Source organism: Mercenaria mercenaria, chromosome 5, assembly GCF_021730395.1.
Source record: "Mercenaria mercenaria strain notata chromosome 5, MADL_Memer_1, whole genome shotgun sequence".
Lineage (NCBI taxonomy): Eukaryota > Metazoa > Mollusca > Bivalvia > Venerida > Veneridae > Mercenaria > Mercenaria mercenaria.
Window position 1 is genome coordinate 65064810 of NC_069365.1, and position 22346 is coordinate 65087155.

Genomic DNA, 22346 nt, shown 5'->3' on the forward strand with positions numbered 1-22346 from the left:
CTTCCCCCCCCCCCCCCCACCACCCCCAATGGATTAGTCCAAGCATAGCAAGAGGCGTTCGACATTAAATGACATTATATACATGACGACTGATCAAAAGATACAACTTTGTATGAATTTTTTATTCCATATTCCATTTACGCCTTTTAAGGACATAAATCGCATACTGTACTCGCAAGATGGAATACAGTGTCACTCGCAAATACGCATTCAGATCAAATATAAAAATTGGCAAGTAGGAATACAGTGAATGTTTTTCACCAGCTAGATAAAAATTAATTTTATTCAAAAACGCAACAGATATGAAACATCTTGTTTACATATATTTATGGAGTATGCATACATATTTCAGAAAAAAATCATGGATTATTGGATTAAAATCAATTTGACGTGTTATTCATCAGTTTCGTGACATGGTCGAGTGAATTTCCGTGCAATCAGTGTGATCAGTCATAATTTTTTAAACATTACATATTGGTTTCATGTATTGTATAACCATATACACATATCTATGTTAGACTTATCGTTTAACTTAAATACACATACAGTGTAATGCAAAATAATAAATTTGAAGACGATTTCTTACCTTTCGCTTGTCTATTTATTGTTTTGATCACTCGCAAGAGGAAGAGGGGGATGTACAGTCGTTTATAGGTAGTGAATGTGCAGTTTTTTGATTACACAAAAAAAACTATTTAAAACCTTTATTTCATAATCATGATCATCAAACCAAGTATTATAAAAGCGAGCTGTCATCTGATTGTAATATGGTAGAAATTATTTTTGCAAAGTGATTGTTCGGTTATATAATCATGTGTTTGTTGAGAATATCGTTATAAATGTATTCTGATTAATCCACCAAATTTTATACCATTTAGGTTCCGATTAGTTCCAATTTATTTTCTAATTTATTTTTGCAATCACTGTAAGTTAGACTTGACAATATTCCTTAAATCCATACGTTCAAAAGTATTAATGTAACTGTACACTGGCGAAGAAGGAATTACTTGTTAAACATCGGCCTAAAATACGGAGTAGACCGAAAACTACCGAACAGTCTCGACAGCCGATTTACCTGGCCAAACTTGTTATCGGCTTTTGTGGTGATTTTCACGATGGGTCTAATTTTCCATATGTATACATTTTACATTTTAATATATCAAATTTTGTTCAAACCAAGTTATCATCATTGAGAACAAAAAAAAAAAATAACTTTAGCTAAAAAGCCAAAACTTAAATATCTGAGGTAACATTTCTTAATGTAAAATTTCTTGAAAGGAATCTATGCATTATTTTATTTCATTTTATTTTGATGCACTACTAAACTTTCAAGCAGATCTGTATTGTCAGTATAAGCCATGAGAAAAGTGTGCATGTTGTATATCGAATACAAAGAGTTGTAAACAAATATAGGTCATATTTTGTCTGCCTTATCAGTTGTTGGGAAAAGGACCTATTTAATTTTTCTTTCACTTTTGACCAATGTTTTATGTTAGCTTCAGTTTATTGGTCAATTCAGAGTTGTTCCCCTTAGATTTTCTTGGGTCGGTACCATCACGAGTATTTATCTTTGCAAATTTTCTTTGCATCAATTAATATTGAAAATGATTAAAAGCAATACATAAAGCGAGTTTCTCAGAAAACCATTGACGTACTGATTTTATTTAAGATGAAAAACACCAACGTCATGAAATAACGTACAGTAATTTGTGTAAGTTTTAAGTTCAGCTATAAACGATTCTTTAGTTTACAGAAAATATATTCATATTCACTTACTTGTTCGAACATCTTGGGTGTGAAGGCACGGGGTCGCTTGATATACCAGTTCTGTCCTTTGTGTATACAGTAAACCTCACTTATAAGGAACTCGGATATAAGGAACACTCGGTTATAAGGAACAGTTTTCAATTCCCCGTTCTAATTCCTTCTTTATTCAATGTAAAAATCCTCGGTTATAGGGAACTCGGTTATAAGGAACACTCGGTTATAAGGAACATTTTTTCTAGTCCCAAAGTACAAAATTCAATGGAAAACCCCTCGGTTATAGCGAACAGACATAAAGAATAAAAATTATTGAAAACTGGAAATAAATAAGAGAATCGCTGATGACGTCAGAGTAACGTCGGCACTTTCATGTGCTTTTATGCACATAAATAAACACATATGATCTTTAATTTGTTATTTCACGGATATGATAAAAAGAAAATAGATAATATCATCATTTACTTATAGTTATTCGAGATAATGTTTGAGAGCTACATGTATTAGGCATTTCATGTTAACAATAGTAAACGAAAATCAGTCGCGGACGGGGTCATGTCATACTATCCTAAATAAATGTGTTAATTACGTGTGATTAACAATGGCAAACAGTCCAGTTTACCAAATTTTCAATTGTAAAAATTATAGCAGGTGCTAAAATGGACAGTAGCAAAACTATAGGTATAATTTACACTTTAGTCCGTATGTATGGCGCCGTTGTCTAGTCGTAATGCACTGTATGTCATAAACACCCTACTTTTAAATTTTAATTGGTAGTCTAATTTAACATTTTTGTATTAATTATTTGAACATTTATTTTATATTAGTATTGATGCCTATTCACATAACATGCTGTCGAGCAAGGTAAGGGCTGCAACATATAATCATAATGTAGTGCTCTCTAAAAAAGAAGATAGAAATAGCCGACAAAAATAAACACAAATCACGTCATTCTTACTGACGTACATTTTGGTTTAGTTTAGGTTTAAACGCCGTGTTTCAACATTAGTTCAGTCATATACACGCAGTCAGTTTACCTTACCATCTCTCTAGGAAAGGACCGGTACTAGACTCGCAACTTTCTCACATAAAGTTTCATGGTCGACCCGGAGCCCTTTTCAAACGTCAGTCAAATAGTGTTCGCTATACAAATTGTGTTCGTTATATAAACCTCGGTTACAAGGAATTAGTTCGCTATACGGATATAAGGAACCTCGGTTATAAGGAACAATTTTTAGAGGTCCCAAGCTGTTCCTTATAAGCGAGGTTTACTGTATTCCACACTAGTTGAAGACAGGTAAACATCATTAGATGCTCCTACCTTCACCTGAGCCCAAAGTGAACAATGTTATTTAACCATATTGCACTGGTCAGGATTTCTCTGGGAACCTGTGAACAAAATATACCAAGTATTGAGGTAATTGACGCATCTGGAACACGTACATTTAATGTCTTTATTAAAGGTAACACGTTTTAAAATAGCGCTCTAAATGGTATCTCAAAAAGTGAAAATCGAAAAGCTGTCAATAAATTTAAGCCGTAGCCTTACATTTTGAGAAAAAAATCAAACAACACCAAATCATAGAACAAAACGGTTATTCACGTGAAAACTGAACAACATATAAATTATGTATATTACTCTACAAAACAAATGTCAGTTTGCTGATATATACATTGAATTCCCGAAAACGGCTGCGTAAAGGGGCCGCGCCTTTAAAAGCTCACCATTTTCAAAGAACTGTTACATACCTTCGTTTCGATGCATCTGCAATACTGTCAAAGTGCTGAAATTTCACATAACAGGTTGAACGTAGCTTTCAGCAATTGTTTATTTTATTTCTCTACAAATGGTGTTCATTTTTAAAGGGGGACAACTTTTTGAGAATATTTTAAGTAGTCATCATACGGGACAGTACGGCAAAACATGTAATGGTCAGGTAGATTGTTGGTTAAATAAAATATTTCTGTGTTTTGAAGATATACTCCTAAACCTTAAAGAGAAACATTCGTACCATATTTTGTCCAAGGAGACATTTCTGTGTCAAAATCAAGACTTCACCGTTCGTAATGTTACCTGATCTCTGTTTTCCAAATCCGCGGCCTTTCAGGTACTAACGTTTTTTTCACATCCCTGCTATGCTTGAATATCTGGTCCCAGAGGAGTAACGGTTTCCCGTGCTTTCGACAACTGATTGCCCACGGCTAGCAACTTCTGTCCATTTTAATAAACACGAACATATGTACAAAACTATATTTGTATATGTATATGTGAGTTTTCAAAGGCAAACTAATGTTTTTCAATAAAGATCATCATTAAAGGGAGATAATAAAAATCGTCAATCTCAAATTTAATCACACAAAGTAGCTACCACTATTGGTCTACCTATAAAAATCCCTTACACCTTTATATAAACCAACAATCTTTTGGTAGATCAGTTATGATTCTAATTTGTGGAGATGCAGTTGTCCTATTATTGTCATTTACATACCTCAAGTTATTTACGTATAACTCAGTTGACACTATTTCTATGTTTTATACAATCTTTTATTTTGTCACTGATGTTAGAGCCTTTCTCAGCGGGGAGTTTTTTTTTTATTTACACTATGTTGTCTGACTTGTTGAAAATAGGGTAAGTGCGAGGCTGGCATGCCATAAACGCTTTTAATCCCCTAGTTTCCTTTATATAGGTTACTGAACGTTCCTTCTAAGTCGGTACTTTTTTGTTCGTTTCGTATTATATGACGTGACGTTTAGAACGTCATAAAAGCAGTCTGAAGTCGTCGTGCATGGCGTTTATTTTTCAAGTCACAAATGCAACAACTTATGCGTATCACTTCCAAACACCATACATTTTAGTATTGAGGAACAGTTCAAAATGACTTTACTGCAAAATAACTTAACCGTATAAATATTTCATTTCATCATGTGCCTTTTATCTAAACACCTCTATATTTTCATGATGCATGGGAGCTTTAGAATTTCCGTTGCCATGACAACACAATAACATTTTTTTTGTAAATATGGTAGACTTTGATTTGCCTTAGATAAATGTATTATAATGCACCTGTTTCTAGTTTCTGCATGAACATAAAAACAATGATTTTCTAGTATTTTGAACTACTTTTTATGCAATGGTTATACATGTATCATCATGTCACCAATACAGGTTTTCTCATATATAGGTAGAGAAGTTTTAAGAACCTATCACCTACGTTATCAGTATAAATCAAGTACAAATTATTTTGACACACAGGTTGCCATGGCCCATCAAGAAAACTGCTGCAAATTAAGGTTGTTTTAGGTTTTGCATACACTGTTTATGACATAAAATTTTATGTAAATAGTTAGGATGGATCGACAAATGGTTAAAAGTGCGGACTGAACCATATGCATTACAAAGTGAAACAAGAGCTGTCTCCGTAGGATGACACATGCCCCCGATGCCACTTTGAATGAATAGTTATGGCCGATGTTAGAGTTTAGGACCTTTGACCTACGGAGCTGGGTCTTGCGCGCGACACATCGTCTTACTGTGTCACACATTCATGCATAGTTATTTTAAAATCCATGCATGAATGACAAAGATATGGACCGGACATGCCCATCAATGCACTATCATGAAAAATGATCTTTAACGTCTAAGTGTGACCTTGACCTTTGAGCTACGGACCTGGGTCTTGCGCACTGCACGTCGTCTTACTGTGGTACACATTCATGCAAAGTTATTTGAAAATCCATCCATCGATGACAAAGGTATGGACCGGACACGCCCATCAATGCACTATCCTTTAACATCTAAGTGTGACCTTGACCTTTGAGCTACGGACCTGGGTCTTGCGCACTGCACGTCGTCTTACTGTGGTACACATTCATGCCAAGTTATTTGAACATCCATCCATCGATGACAAAGATATGGACCGGACACGCCCATCAATGCACTATCCTTTAACGTCTAAGTGTGACCTTGACCTTTGAGCTACGGACCTGGGTCTTGCGCTCTGCACGTCGTCTTACTGTGGTACACATTCATGCCAAGTTATTTGAAAATCCATCCATCGATGACAAAGATATGGACCGGACACGAAAATTGCGGACAGACTGACAGACCGACAGACCGACAGACAGACAGACGGTTCAAAAACTATATGCCTCCCTTCGGGGGTATAAAAAACTAATCCATCTAGTATAATCTTGGTAAATTACCATGATCAGTGGGCTCAAAACAAAGACAATATTAACAATTAAGAATTTTACACTCAACAAACACATCAATCTTGGACGCTGATTTTTACCATGTTAATTACTTGTTTACAAAGTCAGATGGAGTCATTTGCATACAGTCATAGTCGATGTGTTCGTCTGAGATGGAGGGTCATGACTTCGCTGAAAATCATTTAATCAGAACATGATGTCATCCTAAATTGTGTGCCTCTACATTCACATACAGTCCAAATTTTATCTAAAAAGATCAGTTGATATTTTGAAAAATTATGCAACAAAACAACTGACAGATTAGCTGTTTTGACCTATCTATATATAACCGTGAATCACTTAACAAAATAGTCATCCCGCCATTATTAAAACATCTTATTTTCGCACAATAATCTCACATGCTACTATCTGATGACATTGCATTGTTTTTAAAAGCGTTTACAGTTATTGCTCAAAATATAGTTGCCTATTTTGTTCGAGAGAGCACATCTATTAAAAGACAATTTCCGTTTAATAACCATTTTATCAATAAGTTCCATTTTGTATATTAAAGAACACCACTTACCACGCAGAATGTATGAAATGCCATAAATTAAGGGCCATAACTCACTGAAACATAACATTCCAACAATGTCCACATCTAGGTTTGGTAGTGGTAAAGTTTAGTGTTACTCCAACCAGTGGTATAGGAGAAATAGCACAGATCAAAGATTTTGTCAAATCAAGGGTCGTGACTCCGCTGAAATTCATTTAATCAGAACATGATGATATTGTGAATTACTATGCTCCTTACTAATGACTCGTGCAGTTTGGTGAAATTCAGCCTAACTGTATACAGGAAGTAGTGTGAATACTGTAAAATGAAAATCAAAGGCCATAACTCTGCTGAAAATCACGGATCCGGAACATACCGATGATATTTATAACTAGGCTTGGCACTGAAAACTTCTGTAAGGTTCGGTGGAAGTCTGCCCAATATTGTATGAGGAGTTGACAAAATATCAAAATTTGAAAAGTTAAGGGAAATGACTCCCCTGAAAACCAAATATTAACTGTATATGTCTTTTTTGCAAAAAAAGCAGAGGCTTCAAACCTAGCCCGGCTAAAGACAAATTGCAGTCTTGATTGGCAGAAACATTTTTAAAGGCTGCCATACATGACAGAAACGCTCAGAGTATATGGTTAGCAATTTCACAGAAATACGAAGTCGCTCTTTCATCGATTTCCCTATTTTTATCTTCTTTTATTTGACTGAAGAGTCGAACTCTCATTTGTTATATTTTCTCAGGACAGAAAGTACATTACTGCATGATTTACATCAAAAGGTGTTTCCTTGACGTTTTTTTTTTTATATAATAAAGTATTTTAGGTTTTGCTGTAAATTCTGATTCACAAACGTTACAGCTTAGTTCCTGTCTATAAGTAATATCTTTTTAATTTTTAAGTCGTGGTTGTATGTTCTAAACTAAATATTGAAAGTTTTATAGCATGCATTTCTGTATTACAGATAACTAAAATATAAGTGCTATTATTGCGAGTCTGCCTCCAATCTGCATAACGACGTTGTAGACCATCTTGTAGATTGTCGACCATATCACATTACAACTTAAATATAAAGGAATTGAAACTGAATGAGGAAACAGGGCAAGGGCATACGGTATTGTTCCTATGGATGTTTGTTACTGTCGATGAAAGAATAGGCATATATCGTAATGTCCGAGCAAAAAACAACAAACAAAAATGCAACTCACCATTGAGAGGAGTATATTTATCTGAAAATATGAAAAATTATATGAATTAGACACTGCAAAGTAATGACCTCCCTACTCTGTTCTCGGAGACGGGTATTTGAACCAATATAACAGAAACGGATTGTGTTGAAAGCAATGACATTTCCGAACTGTTGGAAAAATCTCCACTTGATTTAGGACATTTTAATGAATGTGGTCATTTAGATTCATATAAAAAATGGTGTAACTTGATAATAGAAAAAGAATCCAATGAACAATATATCATTTCATTTTTTTCTAGATACAGTTGAGTGGTTTTCCAGTTCAACAAAATAGAAAAAGTGGAAACTTCACAGGTCGCTCAACACGACAAAAACGAAAATATTGCAGGCTCGGTTTGATTGAGCCTGTTCATGGACGGTAGTGGAAATGCATGCTACCGTCCACGCCCTCTAGCCCCGGGTTGAGCAGAACTCAACATTTACACATGCTAAAAGTACAAAAAGCAATTTAGAGACATCCGCAGATGTATTCAAACGGCGGTGAACATGGAACCTTCAATGGTACACGGGTTGTGGCGTGTAATTCCATGAAAAGCGGCGTTTGGTCCCTAGATAAAGTAATGGGTTTGCCCCAAACGAGAAAACAATGGGCAGAACTAAACAAACTGGAATTTAGAAAGGGGATCTGAGGTTATGGAGCCTGTATATCACAGGAACTGTCAAAAGACAAAATTAAAAAGCACAGACTAGAAACGAAATGATTCTGTGAGGTTGATTTTCGTCTGTTCAAAGGCAGGTTTCTTCGTTTAATGTCTAGATCTCGCGATGTAGGTCAATTTGTTGATGGTTCAAAAATTAACTTTGCTGTTCCGACATTGAAAACATTGTGTAAAGATGAGTGAGATTCAATAAAGCCAGGTGTAATGGATGCATCATTTCGCAGTCTATGCAGTATATAACATTATAACCCGATCGAAAATAAATGTATGGTGAAAAGCAAATACACCACTCCTGTTTTTTACGAGATATTATATACTACAACTGATTTGTGAAAGGGCTGCATACAGATGCGATAACCTTCTTGTTGAGCTGCTGGTTAAACAACGAACAACAGATTTTAAGGTAAAATTCGACGAGGCATTATGGTAGATCCTGTGGGAACAACTTGATTAAAATGGTTCAGAAGGACCTAAACTTCCCAAAATTTCTTTGAAAAGAACAAAGATATTCGGTCAGTGCTAATTGAATATCAGCAGAGGAATGTGACATTCGTAGGAGAGTTTCCATCATGCATTGTAAAGACAGTACCGGAAGAGGTAGATTATGTTACGGGTGGACCTCATGTTGCACATGCACAAAAGCAACCCGTGGAATCAAATGACGAAGTAAAGACGAAGAAACTTTTTATCGTCCTACACAGACTGGAAAACTGGTTTGATAAGGTTTACCAATTATGTCGAACATCAGCTACTGAAATAAACAATGCTCACTCAGTTGCTTACGCGCTAAAAGGCTCAAGTAGACGTCGACGTCTAACAACGTATATGACAAAAGAACAATATCAGGCTTGTTGTACTTTTTGGTTTCAACGGCATACTTGGTGCCATAATGATTTTCTGGACAATATGCCATATAGGTGTGCCATTGTGGCTGAAACGAACCTTAAGTAAAATATTAACTTCTTTAGTTTTTGTAACATAATGAAATCGTTTTTACAACAATAGCACCGTTTACTGATAGAAAACGTAGAAAACAGAAACGGAAAAGTTGAAATGTCTCAGTTCGCGATCAACCTGCTGCTGGACAAAAAGGCGTAAGGCAATATGCAATGAATAAATTTTTTAGCTCACATTCAAAAAGGACTTCCGGATATGTAACAAGCAACTAAAACACAAAAGAGTTATACTTATTTAAAACTGTAACAAACAAACAAGATAAGATTTTAAATTCAGAATGCATTAGGTTACAATTTTTATCTAATAAGTGATACTTGTCACATATTTATTATGGTCCGAGAGCTCACGGACTTTTATTGCAACAATTGAGGCCAAAAGAAGTTTATACTTTTTTGGAAACAATATTTCATATCCTCCATGAAAACCCATTTATTAAGTGTCAAAGCCGTGCCTATCTATATTTTGTTTACTTATGTTTATGATAGGGGAGGTAAAACTCACTTGTAAAAATATGAGGGGGGAGGGTAAAGTTTACGTCTACCAATTTCTTCACTGTTTAATTACAGTAACTATCTGATTGTTAGTAAATGTATATATGTCAAACAATGCATCAATAAGAAATTCATCAAAAAGGAATGAAAGGCAAACTTGGTATTCAAGGTCAAAGGTCAAATTTATGTAAAGTCACAAAAATTGGCATATTTGAAATTAGTTTTTATTCTTAAAAAATATAGTTTGTTATCATAAGTCACTCAACTTTATTGATGTAATGTGTATATATCAGCCAAAATCAGAAATACAAATCTTATTGCAAAAAGTCAAGGTCAACCCTGATAATTGAAGGTCAAAGTTCATTTTCATGCAAAAATGTGAATAATGTTACCTTTACTTTTTCTAATCTGTTTAATATGTCTTCACATTATTAGCCGCTGAAGTTAATTCGTTTTAATGTTTGTATGTCAGGCAAAGTCAGCAGTGCAGATGTAACCCTAAAACTGCCAAGGGTAAAGCTGAAATCAAAGGTTAAATGTCAAATTTGTGTGAAAAATCGCCTGATTAGCTTCCTGTTTGAAATATAAAAGATATTTTTAATCATTATTAGTAATTGCTCGAGATTTATTTAAATGTATAGATGTCCCATGATGTCAGCAGTAAAGATATCGTCTGAAATCAGACAAGTTCAAATGTGATATTAAGGGTCAAAGGTCAATTTTGCCAATTTTGTAACTTTTACATAAATTTGACCTTTGACCTTGAATATCAAGTTTGCCTTTCATTCCTTTTTGATGAATTTCTTATTGATGCATTGTTTGACATATATACATTTACTGACAATCAGATAGTTACTGTAATTAAACAGTGAAAAAACTGGTAGACGTAAACTTTACCCTCCCCCCTCATATTTTTACAAGTGAGTTTTACCTCCCCTATCATAAACATAAGTAAACAAAATATAGATAGGCACGGCTTTGACACTTAAGAAAGGGGTTTTCACGGAGGATATGAAATATTGTTTCCAAAAAAGTATAAACTTCTTTTGGCCTCAATTATTGCAATAAAAGTCCGTGAGCTCTCGGACTATTACCTGTTATCTTTAATTTTCAAAACAATATGTAACTGTAGATACATCCGTAAAAATTATTTTAATGTAAAGCATATGTTCGTGGAATTTTAATCAGTCTGAAATACGATATTTAAGAAACACCACTTTAAGTGACTTATCTAATACATTTTGATATCGCTGTAATATATGACTGAGATTTGCTATAACCCGATTTAAAATGTATTATGAAGTAGACGTTAAATGAAAACCTGATTTGATAAAATGAAGATCTTTTGTAATACATATTTAAAAATAAATATCATTAATATTAATTGTTTTATTTTCATTGAGTGTGAGACGGTATAGCAGTCTTTTCTTTAAGATTTTATATCAGTATGACTGAATTCTCTTATTTGACACGATTAAGTAATATTTCTTGCATGTCTTTGCATATTAGTTCTTGAGAGTACATGTCAAAACAATTAACTAAAATCACTAGCACCAGATCAGAAAGAAAATGCCACTGTACATGTTATACCCTACCCCTAGATATACTATAAGAACATGGCCATGAACGGGGAAATGCACTAACCCATTTCGATCTTGAATTTCTCACCTTAAACGCGCAGTTCGATGAATGGGCACTAAGCATATTGAACAAGCGGTATTTTATCTTCCATCGTGCACTAGTCACTTTGTCTCAATATTTCATATTGTCGAGATACTGTTGTTGCTTTCGTCAACGTTACAGAAAAAATAACTTTCGTAAACTTCCCTAATGAACATCCAGTCTAGAGGTCACATCAGTGTGCACATGTTAGGTGAAATGTAAACACACAAAAAAAGAAAGCAAAATATTCACAGTTATACGATAAAACTCGAAATGATGAATGAATGTTTTTGAATTTGAAGTCATACATTGGTAAACATTTGTATTGTTTATTTAATTCGCATTGCACATTTATGTTGCATATACACATTTTAGCGTACACGTGTAGTTACACGACGACTGACATACATTTTCACATCAGCCAATAAGAATAATCGTGTAATCTAATCCGGAACTTCTTTAGGGAAGTTCATCAAAGTTTTTTCTGTAACCTTGATGAAACTATAAACTACGCGTTGTTTCTGTGAGATTAGAAATATTGAAGGAATGTGACCGGTACTCAATGGAAGATAAATTACCATTTGTTCAATATCCATAGTAAATATTTACCGAACTGCGCGTTTTAGACGAGAAATGCGCGATTGAATGGGTTAGTATATGTTCCCGTTCACGACCACGGTTCTTATAGTATACCTAGGGGTAGGGTATAACATGTACAGTGGCAATTTCTTTCTAGTCTGGTGCCAGTGACTAAAATAATCATAGAAACAGTATGGGTAACTAATTATAAAATCAGAAGAAACTGTTAGACACAAATCATTAACTGAACATTACAAATGGAAAGTGGCTTAACAAAATAATTATTTCTAACATAATTATAGTATATTTGTATAATGAATATGATTCTCGCTTTCACATATGACGTTTTGAAAATGTCGTACAGTTAATTCATATGTAGTAATATAAGTCTTCTGCAAATCTGACTATCACTGGTAAAGTGAGATATAGATATTTAAAGTTAAATTTATAACTAATCATAAAAAGAAAACTTGAGGAAACAGGAGAAACTGTAAGAACGAAAAAACATTAACTGAAAATTTAAAAAGCATAGCTTAAGCTGCATAACAAAATAACGATTTCAAACAAATTACACTTCACAGAAATTTTCATAACACCCGGACTAACGAAAACAGTGACTCAAAATTTGGACTTTACTTAGAAGAAAATAGATGTTTACATTTTAGTACTGTCATCAGTACACGGTGCTATTTTAAAAATTATAAACATATTTTGTAAGCGAAAACTGTAGATACTTTGTAAATCCGAAATTCCAATCAATTGCACGATGGGCGGTTATACGTCGGACGTAATAATTTCACGAGGGCGCAGCCCTCGTGAAATTACTTGTACGACGTATTACCGCCCGAGTGCTTAAATAGTGTTAAAACACGGTTTTGCTATAAATTATTTCGATTCTAATATGGCCTATGACGTCATTCTAGCTTAAGCGTGTTTTAACAAAGACAAGCATAATGTATTTTAGGAGATGTTTTGTCTTGCACGAATTTCCCACATATGTCACAGTTAAATGCATTACCATTGACAACCTCCTGCATACAAACATCAAGAAATGAGTCATCTAATGGAGGTATTACTTCTGGACCATCTGTGTACGAGTCATTTGGTGCGTCAGCAGTTTCCATGGCTATAACTAAAACAACAAAAATAAGTTCAAAGATAGAGTCAGTAATTTGGTCAAAATAATACTTCCATGGCGTAGTCGGAAGTAGCATTGTGCTTAAAAACATTGTTCCGTGGAACAATGCATTCTACAAAAGTTAGACGGTTTTCTTCTTTATATTCTACTTAATATTATATTCATGGCAAGTTGTGTACATAAAAATTTAACGTAATGGTTTAATGTTCGGAAAAAGCCACTAAGCACCTTTATATGTATATTAACAAGCCAGAGTTTGTCATTTTACAATGAACCTTTTATTTTCCATCTTTTTCGTTAAATTTTGATACAGTAGTACTTTCATGAACAAGTGGTGCCAAAATAAAGTGATATTCTCTAAAGATTGGTAAATAAGGTCTGAAGCTCTGATTTTAAACTTTTCAAGCGGTCATGCTTTAATTTGTAACTTTGATCTTACGTAGTTAACATTACCGTATATATAGACGTATCACAATTTATAATTTTTGATAAATTGTTACGGCCTTTTAATTTTCGACCGTGTCAGACGTATGTTAATATTACTTTCGAATTCAGAGAATATCAAATTACATATCAAATCCTCACACCAATACAAATGACTTGTTAAGGTAAAAAAGGGCGTGAATTATGTGTTGCATTAAAGATGAAAGAGATATGCATTTCAGCATGCATACTGCTGCATTTGTTGCCAAAGTTATTCATTTCCTTAAATACATGCTCAAAAAGAACAAGTTCTAGGCTAGCTAGATTCCTACACAAGTTATATATACAGAAGTTAATAAACATTTATAATGAATTAATCGCTAAAAATACAGTAAACTTATGTTGAACTACTTAAATTCTGTTATTGTTTGTGAGAATAAAAGTGTCAAGAAAACAACTTTTGATGTAAATCATGTAGTAATGTACTTTCTATCCCGAGAAAATATAATAAATGATAGTCTGACTCTTCAATAAAAGCATGTAAAAATAGAGGTTAATGAAAGAGCGATTTCGTAATTCTGTCAAATTGTTAGCCGTTCCCTGAGCATTTCTGTCATATAAGGCAGCCTTTAAAATTGTTTCTGCCAATCAAGGCAGCAATTTTTCTTTACCCGGACTAGTTTGGAAGCCTGTAACATTTTCCAGAAAAGACGTGTACAGTTTATTTTGACACATATACATGCTCCTGAGAGATGAATGTGTTCGTGTTTAGCCCAAAATTACACATTCATTAATTCAGTAGATATTTTGAAAGGAAAACAAACAGATTTCATGTTCTGGATCAAAGCTGTGATATTTATCTCGTCATAAATATTTCAACAATTAGCAAATCGAGTCCATAACAACCTAATGATATCTCCCATTGCTTTCATTATAACAGTATCACAACCAAATAATTATCTTACCTAGCTATTAATTGTCCACAAACGACAGTGTCTGTTATCTGTCATCACTGGCGCCGGCAATACGGTGTAAATTAGGTTTGGCAATGATGACTGTTACTGAGTATGGTGTAAATCCCTTTAGTAGTGTCGGAGGAATTGCGTGGAAAAACTTTTTGACGTAGAGACAGACAGACAGACAGCACTAAATCATATCTCTCCCCCAATACATGTGGGAGACATAAGAAATGTTGTAATAAGAGCCCATTTGTGTTAAGAGACTAGTTTTTGTCCTTCCCTGACGTGGTCTTGAAATGCAAGTTGTACTATATACAACAAGTGCAAATGGTGAACAAGTGTTGCAAGTTTTAAAGCAGTAGCTTTGATAGTTTAGGAGAAAGCTAGCCTAAATATAAAACTTAACCAAGAAATCTGATATTTTCTAAGTCCAAAAGGGGCCATAATTCTTGCAAAAAGCAGGATAGAGTTATGCTTCTTGCTGTACAGAGTCAGCTATGGATGGTAAACAAGTGTTGCAAGTTTTGAAGCAATAGCTTTGATAGTTTAGGAGAAAAGTTGACCTAAACATAAGACTTAACCAAGAAATCTGATATTTTCTAAATCCAACAGGGGCCATAATTCTTGCAAAAAGCAGGATAGAGTTATGTTTCTTAATGTACAGAGTCAGCTATGGATGGTGAAAAGTGTTGCAAGTGTTGAAGCAATAGCTTTGAAGTTTAGAAGAAAAGTTGACCTAAACATAAAACTTAACCAAGAAATCTGATATTTTCTAAGTCCAAAAGGGGCCATAATTCTTGCAAAAAGCAGGATAGAGTTATGCTTCTTGCTGTACAGAGTCAGCTATGGATGGTAAACAAGTGTTGCAAGTTTTGAAGCAATAGCTTTGATAGTTTAGGAGAAAAGCTGACCTAAACATAAAACTTAACCAGGCAACGCCAACGCCAACGCCGACGTCGACGCCAATCAAGTGATGACAATAACTCATCATTTTTTTTCTCATAAAATCAGATGAGCTAAAAATTCCAGCATTACAAACCCAAAATGTCCAACAGGAAAAGCAGTATTCAAAGATTGCAACCACTTCGAACCATAACCCTATGTATGGATGTGGACATGGTTAATACATTAACAGAAATATCTAGACAAAGCAAAGCGTAAAAAATAAAAAAAATCGAATAAATAAAGGACTACATAGGGGAACCGCCTTGTAACAATGAATTGCAACAAACAGTACTGGGTAGTTTAACTCGGATAAATGTGTACTTATCCGAATCGTATTCCAAAGTTACAGGGCAGTATGAACAAAAGTGATCACTTCCAGGTGAATATAGTTGACAGAACAAGAGAAAAATCATTAAGGTCTCGAAGAAACAGACCAGACGGCAAATATCAAAGCATTTCCGTCCCAGTTTGCGTTTAGAGCTGTCTATCATATAATATAATCTACTATTCGTGTATTCCGAATCGGTCTAAAATGCGGGCCACTCTTAATGATTTACAACTGATGACAATAAATATTCCGATAAAAACTGAAATCAACTCATCTTTTTAAATTCAACTGTAAGGGCATATTAAACAACCGTAAGTTCCATTTACTTACTTTTTCAAGCATTATAAGAATGTCGTATATTGAATTCAAGTTTTTGCTTTGGTTCCTGAACCTTTGTAGTTTAAATAAATTATTTCTTATCCACTTCAGGTGCAGCCAGAAGGAAAGTACACAGATGTCTGGCTCTCTCAGAATCACAAAACACAAACAGGAAACATGTCAGTTTAATATCACAGATGCAGTACCAATGGCATGCTGAGTAAGAAATTGAAGAAATTTTACTATCCTTAAGTGAAAATATATTATTTAGTTTATATGCACAGACACGGCTTTACACTATTCACAATTATAAACACTTAGTACTTAATGCTCATAAATCATTACGCCTTTTTGATGGGCCGTAAACATTTAACACCGCAAGAAGACGCTTGAGTCAATAGAACGAATGAAAAAAATCATTTTACAAAAGACCATTCAGTTAAGAGCCTCTTATGTCTCAGATTGTTTTTATTGTGGCATGTCTTGTAAAGTTTCAAGAATCTCTTGAAAAGTAAATGTTTTATCAAATTTTAAACCTAAATTTCAGATTTTATGTTCACCAGAATTTGACTTTACTACCATTCAACTTATAAAGTGCTTTGATAACTCTACTGAACATTCAAGAAGTTTTTTCTTCATTTGTTTTGTTTAATCGGCTCTGTAACAGAATATACATGCAGAAACAGTTTGTTGTCTCATATGAGCCGTGCCATGGGAAAACCAACATAGCGGCTTTGCGACCAGCATTGATCCAGACCAGCCTGCGCATCCGCGCAGTCTGGTTAGGCTCCATGCTGTTCGCTTTTAAAGCCTATTGGAATTGGAGAAACTGTAAGCGAACAGCATGGATCCTGACCAGACTGCGCGGATGCGCAGGCTGGTCTGGATCCATGCTGGTCGCAAAGCCACTATGTTGATTTTCCCATGGCACGGCTCATATATTCAATATGAAATTTGGTAGAAAGATCAAAGGAAAAATAAACAGATTGATTTTGCTTGATAAGTTTATTACTATTATAACGATGTAATGTTTTAGATGTATCTTAATAAAACAATCTTGTACTTGTTTAACATTCTCTTGAAAGAATACAATTTATGCAATGTTGTATTTCTTAGTAATGTTGGTTTAATTGATATGTGTCAAATGTAATTTAACATGTTTAAATTTCTACAAACAGAAAATTTACTACATCTACCAATGATGAAAATTTATGAAATGTTTCAAACTTTAATGTTCCGTCCATACCAATGTCCTGAGCTCTTCAATATGTTTCTATGTATATTTTTAAAATATTTTTAATGAATAGGTAAAGTGTGGTTCCTGCATAATGTATCTAGAATGAGGTATGGTAATGATATCTTATTTTCTACGTTCTTTTGCCAATCAGCATTCCAAAATTACTCTAGCTTTACAGGTAGAAGTCTTCGGGGGATTTTTATTTCAAATAACTCTGGTACTATGTTTGATGAAAATCAGTTAGTTTAACTTGAAGTTCATTCAAGAATTTCTAGTTGAATTTAATTCTGACTGTGACAGCATTTCCCTGTGACCCACAAACAACAATGTCAGATCACTTCCTCCATGTGACTTCTAGTTGAGTTTGAACTTGGAAATAATAGGCATGACTTTCCTTTAAACAAATTACACCGTCTTTCTTTTCAAAACTAATGTTTTTGTTGGCATTTTGTCAAAACCTTGTCAAATTCTGACTGGTTGATTCTTCATACACAAGGACATTTAATTTCCAACAGCCCTTCCATATCTCATTGAATGAGTCTGGATTTGACTATACCATTATAGTTCTATTTTCAAAATTACACAGAATGTCTTGGCTGGGTAGATGCAATGATTTTGCAGACGACGTTAATCTTACTCTTTTCTCATTGAACTACTTGTCTGTGTTCTGCTTATTTGTTGCTTCATTTGCAGCCAGCAGCAGGTCCTTGGAACGCAATATTCTGTAGTAACATGTCTCATTTTTCGGCTAGCACTGAAGCACCATCCTGACTAAGTTCATAATCACTGTACTCACGAAAAAGCAATGTCTGCCACTTGTTAGCGGCATGCCCCCGCATTCAAGTGCAGATAAGAAGGCTGTAAGGGCTTGTTCTTTTCCTCGGGGTCTAAGCATGGGTGTTGGGTGGAAGTCGATTATTTTGTCTACTTTCCTCTTTCTTTTTGCACCGGAGTAGCTGGCATTGCTTACATTTTCAGGATCCTTTTTTCCGACCTTTATTTTAGTTACAGAGTTTAGAGATGCATGAAGCAGAATCAGTACCATAACATCATTCAGGGTGGGCTATTAGTATAGGCGGATGGTCCGGCGTCCTCCGCCCATCATCCTTGCGTCAATATTTTACTTAACATCTTCTCCTCTGAAACTGCTTGTCAGAATTACACCAGACATGGTCAGAAGCATCCTGGCATGGACCTCTATCAAGGTTGTTCAATGGTTCAACTTGGCTCCTTTTAGGGGCCGCCAGAACTAAACATAGAAAAACTTTTGAAGATTTTCTTCTCATGAACTGCTGGAACTGCTTGATGGATCTTCATCAAACTTGGTCTGTAGCATCAATATAAGGTTCTTTCCCAAGTTTGTTCAAATGGGGGCAGTTGTCCAAGAACTAAAAATAGAAAAACCTTTAAAACACTTCTTCTCGGGAACTGCTCAATGGATCTTCATCAAACTTGGTTAAGAGGTCCTCTCCCAATTTTATAAATACATATGGGGGCACTTGTCCCCTTTGTGGGGTAGCTAGAGCTAAAGTTAGAAATACCTTAAAATGACTTCTCCGCATGAATTGGCTCCTTCTAGGGGCCACTAGAGTTAAAACTAGAAATGTTTCTAAATGACTTCTTCTCATGAACCGCTTGATGGATCTTCATCGTAGCCGGTCTAGAGGATCGTTGTAAGGTCCTTTCTCAATTTTTTTCCGAGTCGGGCTTTTGGTCCCTTTAAGGGGCCACTGGAGATAAAATAGAAATACCTTAAAAAGACTTCTTCTCATGAACCGCTTGATGGATATTCACCTAACTTAGAACTGTAGAAGGTCCTCCCCCAATTTTATTTAAACCTCATTAAGGGGCCGCTAAGTCTAACAATTAAATACTTTTTAACATCTACTCTTCTCATGAAAATCTCAATGGATTTTCATCAAACTTGGTCAGTAACATTATTGTAAGGTCCCCACCAAAATTTCTTCAATGTGTGTGTGGGAGGGGGGTGGGGGATTTAAAACTAGAAATGTCTCTAAATGACTTCTTCTCATGAACCGCTTGATGGATCTTCATCATTATAAAGTCAGTTAACAAATTTATTTGATTGGAGACACTTGGCCCCGTTTTAGGGGGCTGATAACTTTTATCTGGAACATCATTACAAGGTCATTTAATATGTTTGTTCAGTCGGGGCACTTGGCCGAGCTTAAAATTTAAATACATGTACCTTAAACGTACTTCTTCTCATTAACCTCTTGATGGATCTTCATCAAACTTGGTCTGTAACATAATTATAAGACTTATGTCAAATTTATTCAAATGGTGTCACCTGGGTCCTTTTAGGGACTACTATAGTTAGAACAGAAATAACTTTAAATGATTCTTCTGATAGTTATGCGTTTTTGGTGCGTGACAGCAAAATATAGAATTTGGTTTAGATAAGTTTAGTTTTAATCAATAGCTTACAGGACTTTCACCAAACCTAGTTAGCAGTCAGATGGTTAAAATTTTCCTCAGGTAGGTGAGAGACTTAGGCCCATTTGGGCCTATTGTTCAATGTAGTCCTTAAGTGCAAACAGGAGACCAGTTATATGTGCACATCGTCCAATTGACATAGCTGCACAGATGTACATGGGGCATCTTTTTCAAATCCACTTTCAACACTAATCTGTACCAATGCGTTGTATTCAGTTTTAGTGTCATATGATGCAGGCACTACAGCCTTTAGATAGTAAATTCCATTCTTTGTACAGTCTTTTATATTCTGCACATGTCCATTTTGAAAATACTCCAGTCCCTTCCTTTGCTGTGTGGATGTCTTCTACACATGGTTTATCATCGCTCTCTAACTAACCGTCATCTCCCGTGAACTGCACAGATTCCACATTATTAGTGTATGTGTCCATTCAACTCCATTGTTAAAGTGTTTTGGCAGATTTACTGAGGGGAAGCGGTTTCATCCGGGGATGGGTGGTATTGGTACAGTAATGCTTGTGGCACTTGATGTACCTCCACTCTGCAATTGTTTCACTTTCAGATCATACTATTTTCCGCCACCAATTCCAGGTAAATAAGTGCTGTTGCCCGGCATAAATACACTGGTTAATTCTGGAATTGAAAGAAAATCCTTTTAGAATTCTTTTTTTTTTCACAATTACTAACAAGTTGACGCCACAAAACCATAACACGACACAGGAGCTGCCATTGTTATATAGATAGATAAACATACTTATAGCTTCACCATATCTGTAAAACAACATGACACGAAAAAAGGACTATTCCACTGATTCAGGTTAAATAGACTTTCAGGCTGAATCTTAATCAATGAGGCATGTGGCACATCTCCCGATCTGAGTAGTTTATTATTTATATATATGCACAATTAAAACTACACCAAGCGAGGTATTTGTGAATACAGGGATGCCGCAAATCTCATTAATAGTTGTTTAAATCAAATCTAAGTTAATGCTTCGCAATGTCCGCTAGATGTGCGGAGAGAAATAGAAGAATTTTAGTACCCCACCCACATTGTTTCGAGACATTTTCCTCACAAAATATTGCAGTTGGTACACGTACAAAGTTTTTTTTTTGCGGACTGCAGTTTAAATAAATGTAATACTATTATTTGTCATACGTTTGCACTTTATTTGTTGACAAAAACTAATATTATGCTATGGTAAAATGTGTCTCGTTATAAACGAAACGAATGAAAGGCTACTGCGAAAATCATTATCTCAGTAAGTGCCGGTTTATTTCCGCTACATTTTATATCTGTATTTCAGCCATCGTTTCAGTGCACAAGAGAGCTCTTTTCCACCAGGAAATATGATAGTTTTGCTCAAGGAACATCGTTTACTTGCTGAAATTCTTTGCTCGACGCCATTGCATTTATTACGCTTTGTTTGTTCCCATTCCAGAGTATGTCTGGGATTGTTACTATTTTTAGAATGTAATGGCTTATCAGTGACGTGTACAAGTATCGATCAGGGGAATGTGCTATTGAAAGTGTATGCCAGTAGTTACACCGTGTATATACACTAACACCAACTGAGGGAACACACGGTGAGTAAACTGGCCAGTATCTTTGTGCACATATCTCGGTGTTACTCCCTCAAAAGACTATGAAATGCATTTCATCTATTCCCTTTCATTACTGAATGCCACAAGCCGTTCGACTCATGTAATTAGCAACCCGACTACCTATAAAACGGGGTAAAATTATTATGCATTACTATATCAATAAATACCGAAGATACATAAACGGTTCACAGGTCTTCGTTCTCACGAATGATCTTGTCAGCCAATGATTTTACAGAGCATCTACTTATTGCCGATTGAAACAATGTCTTCGCAGCCTTATGCGCGTAAATTGTTGTTTCCAGATTGTTTAGTACAACAGATACTGGCCAATTTACTGACATGAGGACATCCGTATTCTGCGGCAATGTGGCATATTTGCGGCTAGTCTGTGGTCACCACGGCGCATTTATCATCAGAGTAAATTGGTTTTTATAATAAGATCATTAATTACCTACTGCTTGACAGGACAACACTAGTTTGTCTTATCCTTATATGGCAATACTACGTGAAACTGTTTCTTGTTTTATTGTACTAGGTTACCGACATGTCTTTTGTTTTAACTGTAAACTGTTCAATCTCTGCTTTGTTCCTTTTGATAAAGTTGAAAGAAAACACAATAAAAAGATTATACTTATAATATTTATTATTTTGCAAAGTGATTGAATGAATATATTGTAATTATGCTACTTATTTGTTTTTTTTTTTTCTTGCGGTGATGAGTATTACTTTGATATAATTAAGTTAAATATCAGTCCCAGTAGATGTTTGGACAGTTATATCATATCTCGAAAAATATTTTAAAGGAGTCTATTGTTAGTTTAA

General features: G+C 35.0%; 1 protein-coding gene across 1 annotated transcript in view; it reads left to right on the forward strand.

Moving 5' to 3' along the window:
* The window catches only part of LOC123557438 (uncharacterized), a 34107-nt gene extending 11983 nt beyond the window's left edge, over positions 1-22124 (forward strand). Inside the window, exons 2-3 of the mRNA XM_053543773.1 lie at positions 16337-16445; positions 21227-22124. Of these exons, the coding sequence (XP_053399748.1) occupies positions 16337-16445; positions 21227-21485 (368 nt within the window). The 3' untranslated portion in view covers positions 21486-22124. The remainder of the gene's footprint in view (positions 1-16336; positions 16446-21226) is intronic.
* The last annotated feature ends 222 nt before the right edge of the window (positions 22125-22346 follow it).